General features: G+C 42.2%; 1 protein-coding gene across 4 annotated transcripts in view; it reads left to right on the top strand.

The window, feature by feature from the left end:
* The window catches only part of syt7a (synaptotagmin VIIa), a 92,991-nt gene extending 79,480 nt beyond the window's left edge, over positions 1 to 13,511 (top strand). For all 4 annotated transcript variants that reach the window (XM_086027077.1, XM_086027076.1, XM_086027075.1 and 1 more), the window contains 2 exons: positions 917 to 1,116; positions 2,854 to 13,511. In XM_086027077.1, coding sequence (XP_085883203.1) covers positions 917 to 1,116; positions 2,854 to 2,958 — 305 coding nt within the window. In that variant the 3' untranslated portion in view covers positions 2,959 to 13,511. The remainder of the gene's footprint in view (positions 1 to 916; positions 1,117 to 2,853) is intronic.
* The last annotated feature ends 62 nt before the right edge of the window (positions 13,512 to 13,573 follow it).

Below are 13,573 nucleotides of genomic sequence, written 5' to 3'. Positions count from 1 at the left end.
AAAGTGAGTTGAGATGACTGCCACCGTATAGTGCTCACTCCTCAAACTTTTTGTCCACAAACCAAAGCGAAACAATTGGTGTAACAAAGGCATGTATCTTGAAAATTCGTAATGCCAGGTCACTCGCATCTCAATCAAACATCATTTTGCCATAGAGCTGATTGGAAAGCTAATTAGCACATGATAACAGAAACAAAACAAAGCAATCTGAACAAACCCCTTTTTGTCACAGATATTGCTTTTCTAGTTCCATAAAATGTTCGATTTTTTTCAAGACAAATAACACTTTAACCCCCCCCAACCCAAACCACAAATTTAATTCTTTTAGTTGATTCTTTTGTTGTAAAATGAAAAGTAATTGCACTTCCCTCAGTAATTGCATGTGAACGCATGACTTTCTCAGTGCATAGCGCAATTATATCCCATGGGGGCTGTGGCCATTATAGACCCACAGTGGAGCTGTCTGACAAGACGCACAGTTAGTGCTTCAAAGCAATGCCTTGGTATAATTTTCACAGCACTGCTATATAATCGTAAAAAAAAATCTTTTGCATTCAAAAATGAGTGACAGTAGAACAATGATAGAAAATAAGTATATTTTTCCACCCCCCCAAAAAAAAGAAAAAAAGAATGAGTGTGGATGCTTTTGTCCTTTGTAGCTTTTGCACAGTAGCTGTCTGAAGTGGTAGCACAGGCCTCAGCCCTTACTTGCTCAATTGTTTTCTTGCTTAGGGAATACGTCGACCTTGAGCTCAAACTATATACCCGCGTCCTTTCTGTCTTTAGCGATTAAGAGGGTATTTCCAAAGTTCACGTACACCTTCGAGAAAAAAAAAAAAAAAAATCACCTTTCATGGGCATTTTGATCATCGCTTACATGTACAGTAACCTTCTGCGCATTGCTTCCAACTTGCAGATCCATACGTGAAGGTGTGGCTGATGCACAAAGACAGGCGTGTAGAGAAGAAAAAGACAGTGACGATGAAGCGCTGTCTCAATCCCGTCTTCAATGAGTCCTTCCCCTTCGACGTTCCCGCCCATGTGCTAAGGGAGACCACCATCATCATCACTGTCATGGACAAGGACAGACTCAGTCGCAATGATGTTATCGGCAAGGTAAAGTCTGGCTTTAGGCTTTGTTGTCGTTGCCCTTTATTACGACAGCGACGTCCTTTTCAGATTTTCACCTCAGGTTAGATGCAAATGTAAATACGTCCGAAGTTTGGAGCAATGACACAATCCCTCATGAATATTTACAGTCCACACATAACCATACCGATACATATCGGCAGTCATCTTTACTGTCACTTGATTGTCTTCTAAAAGTGAATACGCTGACTTTTCTGGGGCACCTGTCGGTTTTGGGGATTTAGCATTCTGGCACATTTGCATACAGCAATGCAAATTATTAAAAGATACTGGTTTCTGCTGGATGTGCTAAAACTGCAGCTGGAGACAGAGCTGGTCATTTAGTTAATTAGTTGAACTATATCTAACTACACATGCTTGTTCCAGAGTACAAAAGATGTATTACTATAAACGTATGACTTTCAATTTTTCAGAGTGGCATAAAAGGTGCAAAGTTGCTGTAATTAATGGGACCACATGGATGACTACACTTTGTGAAAAGCAAGACTCCTCAGTCTTCCTAAATTAGTTTTTTTGGTCTTGACCGGGATGTGACAAAACTGAAAAACAAGGTTAAAGTTAAAAACAATATTTCACAGAGGTTTAAGAGCTCACTGTCCTGAAACCAAGGCCTATTTTTAACCCCTTCGTACAACATCACTAAATGGATTTTGAAGCTATTAAACTACACTTGAAATTAGGGCTGGCATGATTAGTCGACTAATCACGACGACGTCGACGATCGAAATCGTCGACCATTAATTTTAATCGTCGACGCGTCGTTTATTTATATAATCATTTATTTGGCACATTGTTTTTCTTTCGAGACCGCCGCGTCTCGCTCTTCTCTCGCTGGCTGTTTTCCTAGCTGCAACGCACATGCGCAGTGGTGGTAATCCGGGTGATGTAAACAGAAGCATAGTATAGTAGGAATTACAGTAAGATTATTAGTGCTGGCTTTCTCTTAACCATGAACATATCGTTGTAAGTTCAATTTTGTATTATGTTGTGTTTTTTTTTTAGTTTTCAAAACTATTCCATCTTAGTGTTTTATCTACATACATGCACATTTATTTCATATTTTGTAAGCACACGGGAATCCTACAGCTAAAAAATGTGAAGTGAAAACTGAGATCAGTTTTGGATTCCGCACCCAAAAATAAGTTAAAAACAGCTGTCAGACCTAACTCAACAAAAACGGTGTTCCCCAGTGTTATTCTAGTAACTGATGCAACTGTACTAGAAATCAATGTAACTGTCTTCCATGTTTTAGAATTGTTACAGATGACGCTCCAGGTTGACCCATACATGCTAATTCATGGATTCCCCACTACTGGGACAAGGAAATGATACTGTATTGTTACAGCCTTATGAATAATGTACAGTATCTTAATTTATCTTGCTACGATAGTGCTGCATAGTGAGATGCTCAATTGAACTATAATAATAATAATAGTAACACATTAGATTTATAACTATCTATGCACCCGCTGTGTTCAACTAAACAGGCCCACCCACATTTCACACCTACTAAACAAATTTGTAGTTAAATTGCAATTTTTGTCTGGTGTTTTGATCCTTTTCTAATGCAAAATATGTGCCTTGATTGGCTCAGTAAAGGTTGGGAAACACTGCTGTAATTGTAACCCAAGAGGCGTCTAAAAAGCTTTTTCAGCGACCCTTTTGAAGATCCTCGATATTCCTCTTCTCCCTCCCTTCTGTCAGATCTACCTGTCGTGGAAGAGCGGCCCGGCGGAGGTGAAGCACTGGAAAGACATGCTCGCCCGGCCGCGCACCAACGTGGCCCAATGGCACGCTCTCAAGGCCTGATGGCACCGCCCACTTTCCTCCATGGCCCCACCTTGTCCCCGCTCCCTCTCCTCCTCCCAGTCCCGTCCTTATGCACAAGACTGACTTGCTGCCAGGCCGCGAAACACGGGTACAATTAGCCATCTGCTCTCTTAAACCTTTAAACTCTTTCTCTTGTCCTCTCCAACTCTTCTTGTTCCTCCTCTCGTACGCTCCTGTCTCGCCTCTGTTTCTCACCGCTCTGTCAGTGCTCCCCCCCCCCCCCCCCACCGTCTCCTGTTTTTGACTGCCCATACGTCCTTTTGCACTTTGTCTTTGGAGGCCTAATGTTTTTGTTTCAACATGCGGACCCCTCGGCCCTGAACTGCGCTGCAGCCGCTTGACCCACTGAAGGTGCCAGTCCCGTGGGATCACAGAGAATCTTAAGTGATACGTAATATATTGTATGATAATTCCAGGAACACAATACTATCCAGTATGTACTGTATGTACATAAACATGAATATATTAGGCTTATAGATTACCCCCACCCCCCCCTATACAAATCTCCTTTGGTTGTTCTTTCCATTCTTTTGTCTCCAATTGTACTGTATCTTCCATTATGTTGCTCCCTCCTTTTACTTAGAGTTTGTGTGGTTTCATGTTTGGCTTAAGCCGCAGAAAGCAATCAATCCTCAGTTTTTGATGAAACCAGCTGAGTTCAAGATGGTATTGTTGATACTCCTTGTCTCGCTCCTCTTTTCTCTTCTATCCCCTCATTTCCTCTTTATTGTCCCCTTTTTCTTATCCTCTGGCACAATATTAGTGGTCCCCTCCCTCCCGAATAGCCCCTCGACAACCACCGCCCTCCCCTTGTTGTCTGTGTGCTGTGGGTACTGTGCTGTAGCTCCAAACAAAAATAGAGGTTAAAAGATATACTGTACATGTACTGAACTTTCCGAAGCCGGGAAAGCGGGAACACGATAAACTCATGCGACGGATTACTCCTGATTTTTCCAGACGATAAGCCCCTGACACGGAGAGAGAAAAAAGAAGACGTGGAGGAAAAAACAACAACAACAAAAAAACACCCCTAAATCCCAGACGCTACGATGATGTCATTTTTCACTGCGAAGGAGGGAACCAGTTTCAAATCTTCTTGCAACAAAGGCAACGCAAAGTTCGTGCTGTTTTGTGTGCATGCGTTCCAATGTGCGCGCTCACTTCAATTTGTGGATTGAATTCTTCGTGCTGCCCTGTGCTCTTGTTTTTGCCCTGTTGCGCTGAAGATCTCAGAGAATCGCTCCATCTTCCCATCCCGTTTGCCTCCGTGGCGCATCTGTATTAATGTATCCCTGCGTGTGCGCGATCGTGTTCGAGCAACACAACTCTGCCGTCGCAGCAGAAGTCTTCTCTTTTCTCTTTCTCTCTTCTTACTGCCATCGCTTCCCCATCCTCCTTTACTGCCCTGCCTTCTGAACGAGGGCGCGGGGAAGTTCTAATCTGCACTTTTTCAAAATGTAATAATAATAATAATAATAATAATAACCTTGAGGTTGAGGATGGTTTTGGTGATGATTCTAGTCGTGCTGAAAATGAAGGGAGGAGTGCGTGAAAGGCGAGATTGGGGAGAGGCCGCCTCTGCGCTGTGGCTTGAGGGTGTCGAGAAGAGGGCGAGGACACAGAGGACGGATGAAGGGCTCTCGTCCGCCTCTTTTTGTGCCGCTTGTTATTTTTGAGCATGTTCTCTGGCATGCATGCGGATGTTTCCTGTTGGCGATCTGCTGCGGTGAGAAAAGAGAGCTCGCGCTGGCTCTGCCTGTCATAAGGAGGCTTGCCAAGCCAGCATTGTTGTGACACAAAGTGGACAAGCTTGATCAGAGCTCTGACTGAGGGACTGATATTTTCTGTATGTTGTTGGCGATGCTGGAATCAGTCAGGTTGGTGTGGATTCCCCGCTTTGTTGCTCGCCACCCCCCCCCCCCCCCAAAAAAGCAAAGCATAGAATTTTGTTTCATACTCCGTGGGTGTGATTTTTGAAAATTGACTGATCTGTGACTGCGAGATTCTGGAGAAGCAGATAATCTTTTCCCCGGGTGCTTGAGACCAGCACAGTGTTTGAGTGGCTGTCTGCTTTGTCAGCCACAGTCAACTCAAATTCCCTCACAGTAAATAAAACAGACATCCATGGACAGCATGGATACTTGCAGCCATTTAAAGCTACTTGCTCAAATGTTTTTACAGTAGTAAAAGTTCTTTGAGGCCTAATCCTGACAACTGGTGACTCCTTTTTTTGTTTTCGTCCATTTTGGATTAAGATTTTCATAGTGCGTATATACACTGCTTTCTGCAGTAGTTGTGTTTGATTGACAGTTGAGCGGGGTGTGGTTTCAACGCGTAAACAAATGGCTGAAAAGATAGCTTGATTTGTCATGATTTTGAAGCCCCGTTTGACATATTTGGCCAGGTTTTTTTTAATCATTCAAATTTGGCAGGGTTGTTAACACTTTTCTTTGTGCTCTGTCAAATTCACAAGACATTTATTTTTGCTTTACAGGGTGGTTATTAATAATAAGAGGCTAGCACTGGACACGGTAGTTCTAGATTAATAGGTGTGTGTTTTTTAGGCTCAATGGCAAAATGCAGGCTTGGGTCAAAAGGAACCCAAATTGGGTGAAAGCTAACCCAGCGCTGGGTCCAGAAAACCCTGAGCCAATGCTGGGTTATTTATACCCAGTGAATTGGGTTGAGGATTTCACCCAGCATGTTGGGTCCAGATTTTGATTCAACAAGTGGTAAAAACTACCCATACTGATGATGAGTTAAAGCTACCAAGAAATGGGTTTCCAATGGATCATTAAAATTGTGGTTAAGAACTACTATGACTAATTTTATCACCAACATGTTCCAAGAGGAAGAAGAATCTTTTTTCTGTTGGGTCACCACAGCAATTCACACAGCGTATGCTTGGCACAGTTTTTAATCCATCCAGCCGCCACTGACATTCTCTAAGAATGTTACGCGAAATGTACTTCTTTAACTACACTACACAACTCCAAAATGGTGACCAGATTCAGCGCAAATCCAGTCTTTACCCCAATCTGCTGCGTCAAAATAATTAACCCAACCTTGGGTAAAAGTGACCCAATCTGTTCAAAATCCACAGCTACACAGCGAGTGGGTTAGGAAAACAATCCAGCAATTGTGTAGAGCGTGTGCAAGAAGGTGGTATCTGGGAAATGTGAACAATTTGTTTGCTCACCCACATGTGTTCTTGCCTCAGGACTCAACTCGGTTCTACATTTATGACCCAACAGGGCAATCATTCTATTTGGTTTATTTATTCTCTTTTTCTGCATTCCCATGTAGAGACCAGAGATAACTACAAACATGAACAGTCTACTGTATGGTAATGCATTAGGGAGAGATGCCCAAGTTAGCAAGTGTGACAATTAGGCCGTCCCACAGCACAAGTGACAAATTTAGGTTTAAGATGATGTAATTGCCATCAGATGAATCTCAATTTCAGCCTTATCTGCACAGGATTAGACATCTAGTTTGCCTTTCAGCTACTCTGGCCTGTTCAGTTTGCCGAAGCGACACTTGCCAGGGGAAAAAAAAAGTCGAGTGTGCCCTCATTAGCAACCATAAAAATGCTGGAAGGGGCTAAAATGGAGGGAAATAATCATCACGCTGTTGGTCTCCTAAGGTGAATGTGCAGAGGATGTACTACCACGGCTTTTTCTTTTCACCATGATTACATGGTCCTCAAGGAGGGATAAATCGCAACGCTCGACCCAGTAAACTGGCAGAGAGGTGGCATTATTCTTAGTAGCGCGAGGCCTGTGTTTTGCCGCTGGTGCAGGCAGAATGGATGCAGATAGCTTGCCAGGTGCCCAATTGAAAACTCTCAGCACACCAGTGAGTGCTTTTGTTTTCCTTCATGCAAATTTCTGATATCATTGTTTAACCTTTGTTTGAACTAAAATATCAAATTTGGGTTATCGCCTTTGTTTGAACTAAAATATGAAATTTGGGTTATCGCCTTTGTTTGAACTAAAATATCAAATTTGGGTTATCGCCTTTGTTTGAACTAAAATATCCCCCGGGCCCAGACAGTTTGTGATAATGATCTGCTGTGATATTTTCGGTGATTACATCAAGTGCAAACCACATGAATAGTCATGCTCAAGGTTGCAAAGTGAGTAAGCATTTAAATGCACTTTCTATGATTATTCACAAGTTGCATAACAAACAGTCTCGCTTTGCCAGCAGCTCTAAAACCAGCACCATTAGAATGGAGGCCATATTGAACAATATAAAAGAGAAAGCAATTTGCAAATCTAAGTTTTTATGTAACCTACCACCTGTCTCACACCTCTAAATTGTGAGAATAGTCACCTTCAAAGAACCTCCTGCTCATGATGAATTTATAGAACAAGGTTGCAGATGCTCACTCCTTTTTTGAGGGGGTTAGCGGTGCCCCAGCTTGTTAACAGCCTCAATTCTGTCCTTCATCATTACTCTGTTGCCAGGCGGAGTCAATTTGCAGGTGTTAGCAGTTATTATGACTGACCAACCAACACTGGGTATCACCACCGTTGGAACAAAGTTGACCATTTTACATCTACAAAATCACTACTTTTCAGGAAAAAAAAATATTTTTAAAAAACACTAGCAAGGTGGTATTATGCTTTATATTGCTCTTTTAAACCAACATCAGCACAACGCCATCCCAAATTCACGATCAAGCACTAATTGAATGCACCACTTTTTAAAAATTGATTACAGACAGGTAATCAGCTTCAGAAAACAGGTGAGCCGTGACTGGTCGTTACCTGAGTCCTGAGCAGTTGTGATGTCATTCTATGTCGACAGAAGTGACAAAATGGCCACCCCCAGAGATGGTTAAAAAACGCAATATTTATCCGAATGATTTGTTTCAACTAGTGGGCTTGCATAGAACATATTCTTGACAAAAAAAATGTTTGGGATGACTTCCCCTTTAAGTCCTCTTTACAAATTACTCAATCAGCGGTGTGGTTGGACCCATTAGTTTACATAGTCCTAAAGTGTATCCCACTGGGCATCGGGTTATATATAACACTGAACAGTATATGCCCCATTAAACAAAAACAGGCTCCAATATTAAGGTAATAAGCTAAGTCAGCAACACTTTTTCCCCTTTTTTTAATAAACACACCAATTGGCTCCAACACTTGGACTATTTAATGAGATCCAAAACTTTTCCTTTACACAGGTGAGAATGATTTAGTGCAACAATTAGGGGGGAACTTGAGTATCCACAAAGCTACTGGCTTTAACTTTGCTTCAGCTTTTGTGCTGACACACTAAGATGTTGAACATGATTTACTGCAAAACATTTGAAGCTTTAGGTTTGTCACCTTGTTCGCATACATTTCAAAACATATATTAAGCGCATTTAAATCAGAGATGGCGTAATGTGTCCTGTAACATATTTTTGACGATGAGTTAAAAATTGCCTTTACTTTTTTTTTTTTATAGCACATCACGTTTTGAGATCTTTTCTTTTTTGGTTTGTTTGTTTTTGTTTTAAAGTTTGACCTATAAAAGCTTGCGCAATATGGATTTTAATGTGAATTGTCATTTATGGCTACATTTCAGAAAAATATCCACCTCTAGCTCAACCTAGCCCTTAATTCATAAATATTATGAAATATATTCCTATATTACATTTATTTTATTATTAATAATAATATCATTATTATTATTATTAAACATGCTAGAGGAAAACAAATGAGGGCTGATTCGTTATCAGCACAAGAAATTAATCTAGAAAATTTTGCTTGCATCTCTGATTAGAAAATGTTGTTCAAATTTGTTGAGCAGTGTTATTTTTGTTGATCATTCCATCTTTAACATGAAATAAATCCAAGTCAGTTTGAAATTTGCTAACAAACAATAAGTGGAGGAACTAGTTTTGCTTTTACCGAGCAGCTTATATGTCAGAGCCTGATAATATTGTTTGTCCTTATGATGCTATGTTGTTTCTTATTGTGTAATGCAAGTTTCCCCGTGATGGATGTGGCATCGGTGACTCACTTCTTTGGAAACGTGCCTGTTCCCCTGCTCTGCTGTAGTTGTGCAATATTAAATTAAAGCTCCGCTGCGCTGAATGTGTGCAGATTGAAACGAGGCTGTTGTGATCTCATTGGGGAGGGCGTGCATGTGCAGATGGTATTTTGCTGAATCACAGCGTACCGGCTGAATCAGCTAGTTGTCGTCGTTTTTGGGTCGTTTGCGAGTCACACCTTACGCAGGCAGACTCGGCCTCCTCCCCCAAACTCACCTTTCGACTTGTTTGAAGCATTTGTTAAAAACCAGTGTGACTTCTCCCAATCAGGGCTCCAGTCAGTGTTATTTGAATTGTAACAATAATGAGAAATAATATATTTTTTATTTTTGTTCACATTTTGATTGTTGGTCAGTATGTGTGTGCTTTGGTGTTCTTGTGTTGAGTTTATTTCTTTACAAACGTGATAAGAAAATCCTTCTGTTTTTGAGAACTTTCTGTAAATAATACCGTTGATGGAAATTAACATTTGTTGTACAACGAGTTTTCCTTTGTCACTTGAAATGATGAAGAAAACGCGTTCATGATAACAGTGGTGATGTTGACGATGCTGATTATAACCGCCCTTCTTGAATAAGGGCTTTTGATGTCCGCTGTATTTTTGTGGGAGGGGATCATGCACTTGGAGTAGGAAAAAAGGAAGGAGTGCTACCTGATGCATCCCAAGCCCACTGTAGCAACACTGCCACGTAGCTTTACTCCTGGAAATAGAATGTGGAAGAAGACTGAGTCACGAATGCACTCATATGTATTTTTACAAGACGCACCAAAAGGCAGTCACTCTGCCCCTGTCTCTTTGGCGACGCCTTCCGCTGTCTTATTATGGGCTTTGAGATTTACTGTAATGCCATTGTGTTAGACAGGACTGACCCCGCTCTCACACGGATGATGCCAGACCAAATTTGGAGGCGTTCATTGTGCATCTAAAGGCCAGAAGTGGGTGAGCGCCCGGCCCTGAGGACTATTTGCACGTTTGTGCGTATTCCTCTCATCAGGCACAACCGACACCACAAAAGGCACGTGTATCTTGCGTGGTGAAATTTTGCGAAACAAATCCCTGCATTAGAGGTACCTAGAAACTGTATAAACACAAGTCGGAGGTTTGTGTTGGCTAAAATCAGGTGGATTTAGCTGCTGATTTAACTCTAAATGTGAAACGTGTTCTTTCATACACACATAGTGAACATTTTTTAATAATCTGACCTTGACAACACCGGATATTTTTTTTTATCTTTAGGGTTCTATTGTACCCAAAATATACAATGGGCCTTTCTCCATAAATTTGCGCGGCAAAATTGAAACTCAAATGCACGCGCTGGCTCCAGTTATTTCCATCCCTCTCTATGTCCACCGAATATATTAATGCAAGTGGGGTTTCACATTTCATATTTCAGACTGGCCCCACCGACCGCAAACGTGCTACAGTTACTCCAGCAGTCTGCAGGAAGGACAGTCGATGCACTTCCGTCTCCATTTGTAATGCCGTCCCATAGGGGGCGTCCCGATCGGGGTGGGGGGGAGACAACACACATTTATTGATGCTCTAAAAATAATCTTTTACTCCGGATCCACGCCCTAGGAGTCTTTTGCTCTCTCTGAGGGTAGAAGTAATTTGGCTGCACAGCAACTTGGATCCACTACCATCACATGTGATCAGGTGGGGAATTGGGGGAGGCAGGGGAGTCATTTCTGATACGCCCGCTGAAAATGTGACTTAGCGTGGGACTCGTTTGGGATGCTGCGGCTAGCACTTCTGTTTCTTCACCTCCTCTCTGAACTTGCCGTGGCTCACCTCCTCAACAAAGAGTGCTCAAGCTTAAATACACACAATTGTGATGTGTACAATCTAATTCCATGTATTTACTTATTTATTTATGTATTTTTGCCAACTTTGTAAAGTGTATAAATATCTATAAATATATGAACAAGACAGTACTGTATAGATTTTAGCTGCCTGGTAAGGTTCCTAGTATGTACTTGGTAGACTAAAACAAGTGTAGAGCTGTTCAAAAGCCAGTTACTGACATTTGCATAGTAACTCTGTGCCACTGGCGCTTTTTATAACCTAAGTTTTATTTCTGCTTTGTTTTTTTTTTATCTCGCCAGTGGGGGCCAAAGTGTGTTGTTCTTAATTTTGTCCCTTCATTTCTTAGTTGGTTCCTCTGTTGCTGTATTTTCCCCTTCTTGATTTTACAAGACACAGCGAGGTTCTGGCAGCCAGGAGAGTGCAGTGGAACGCAGACTGGGACCCAGTGCATTAACGTGTGTGTGCGTGCGTGTGCGCGTGTTAAGTGTGTGTCTGTCCACGCTAGTGCTCTCTGTGCAAAGCTCCCCTCCCTCCGATGTGACCCGGTATGCGTTGAGGTGCAGGATGACCGTGTTGGCTGAAGCTGGCAGATGCCCCCCATGACCACTCAACTCCTTCATTACAAAGCTTCATTTTAATCCTCCACCAAGTATAGATTTCCACTTCCTCCACTCGATTGTTCATTTACTCTCCCATTCAGACGGTAATGCATACACCTCCAGAGTCTAATTTACCAGTAATCCAGGCTCCCTCATCTATCTGGGATTCTGTGTCCATTAGCGGCTCTTATTCCTCCCTTTATTTTTTTTTCTGCAGAGCTCTGCGGACCAGACAGTGATCAAGCACATAAAAAAAGAAGGTAGAGCCTTGCACCTCCTCCCCAGGGCCGAACACTTCAAAGTAGAGAGGCAGCAAAAAACAGAAGCTACGAATCAGAGGTAGACGCAGGGAAACACAGTATGGCCCAGCCAGGTCGGTCAAATCTACTGTACTCTTTAGCTGTCACATGCTAACAACTTCAAATGATAGTTCAAAGTTCACAGTGCCCACAGGTTCAGAGTTTTAAAGACCTTGCCCCCATCCCTTCCTCCTCTATATAGGCTACAGTAAAAACTTGAGCACCTTCGTGGTGGTCAATTGTGTTTTACTTCATTAATATTACAAGGCCCAAGCCAGTTAGCTCGAAAGCTAGGTGCTGGCTGGCACTGCTCGTCACGGTGTGGAAAGCCCCGCGACTACCCGATATAGTGGAAATTCGAGTTACGAACGTCCCTTTTTATGAACAATTCAAGTTACGCACAAAAGTTTCATCGAAATTTTACCTCGATTTATGTAGTATATCCGATACGAATAGTCTTGGCAGAAAGTTCCACCTCCGCATCCTTGATCATCTAACCACAAATCAAAAAGCGGTGCGTTTGTGAATGATGTGGTTGCGTAATAGAAGTAAAAACGTCATACTATTGGTAGTGTGTATGTTATTCATTGGAATGTATCATCTCTTTCATTAAGACAACGAACGGATAATGTCGGTGTAATCACGTCAAAAAAGCCGTCAGTGCAAATTGTTGCGAGGCGGAAGTTCCACCTACGTAAAATCCATTCACCGTTTCATGAATGAATACGGAAGTAGGTCCCATGTTGACATGTTGAACTTTTGCCAAACAAGTAAATAACGTTCTAAACAGTCCAAATGGCTCCTAAGAAAAGGGATAGTGACTATTACCAATAATACTAAGTAATAATAATTAAGTACTATTATAATTATTATTATTGTTGAGAATGTATTTTTACGTATACATTTTTCCTTTTTTTCACCTCTTCTATGAATGACTTGGCCTGTTTGTCCATTTGAAATCACACATGTGGCCCTTGAGCTCAAAAGTGGTCATGCTTTTCTTTGTCCCGCAATGGAGTTGCGAAATGAACCAAGGGCACCCGTCAGCACAGCCAAAAGCAGCCATACTAAAAAGGTCAAGCACAGGCCGGCTTGGCACCTCGTTTGTAGCAAGAGACTGAGAACAGCCTTAAAAGATGGCACCCACTCGCTAGTGGGCTACTTGTTGTGGACCATTCCTACCACTCCCTTGCACACTCGAAATTTATAACTAAGTGCTCTGATGTGTTGCTTGCTTGCTCTGTACATACGTGTGGCGTACTTCTGTTGACGTCTCGTCTCCGTGTTAGCGTAGCATCGGGTTCTTACTGGGCGGCCTCCGCAGACGTCCTCGGCCTCTTGGTACTTCGCATTGAGTCAGCCATTTCTGCACAAGCCATGATTCTAACAATATGTATTGATGCTAGCTAGTTCATGTCACCTTTCCACCACTCTGCTGCTTCATACCTGCCGCCATGCTGACCTGGCTTGAGAAGCAAAAGGGTGAGGAAGGCTTGGAGGTGGAAGAGCCCAGCGAGGCAGCATAGTGGTTGCTTGCTGTTTCCTATCATGGATCAGGAGGTCCAATTGAGGGCGTCTGAAGGTCACGCCCAGTAGCACTTTGGTTTCGCGTTCCATGTTTTTTTTCTTCAGCCTCTCCTGTTTTTTGGCCGAGCGGACTGTGATCTTACTGGTGGTCGTTGTTCTCCTCCCATCAGTGTTAGAGTGTGATGGACGGAGCCATGGAGCTGAGCTCTGATTTTGTTCCATATTAAAGAATCATTTTTACTACATAATTCAGCTGCTTTTTTAATGATTGATGAGTCATTTTTAAAAAAAACAAACATCAGAGGGCTGC

This window comes from Filicampus tigris, chromosome 4, assembly GCF_054856515.1.
Source record: "Filicampus tigris isolate MCC_2025a chromosome 4, RoL_Ftig_1.0, whole genome shotgun sequence".
NCBI classification, from domain to species: Eukaryota; Metazoa; Chordata; class Actinopteri; order Syngnathiformes; family Syngnathidae; genus Filicampus; species Filicampus tigris.
This window is presented reverse-complemented; position numbering and strand designations above follow the sequence as displayed.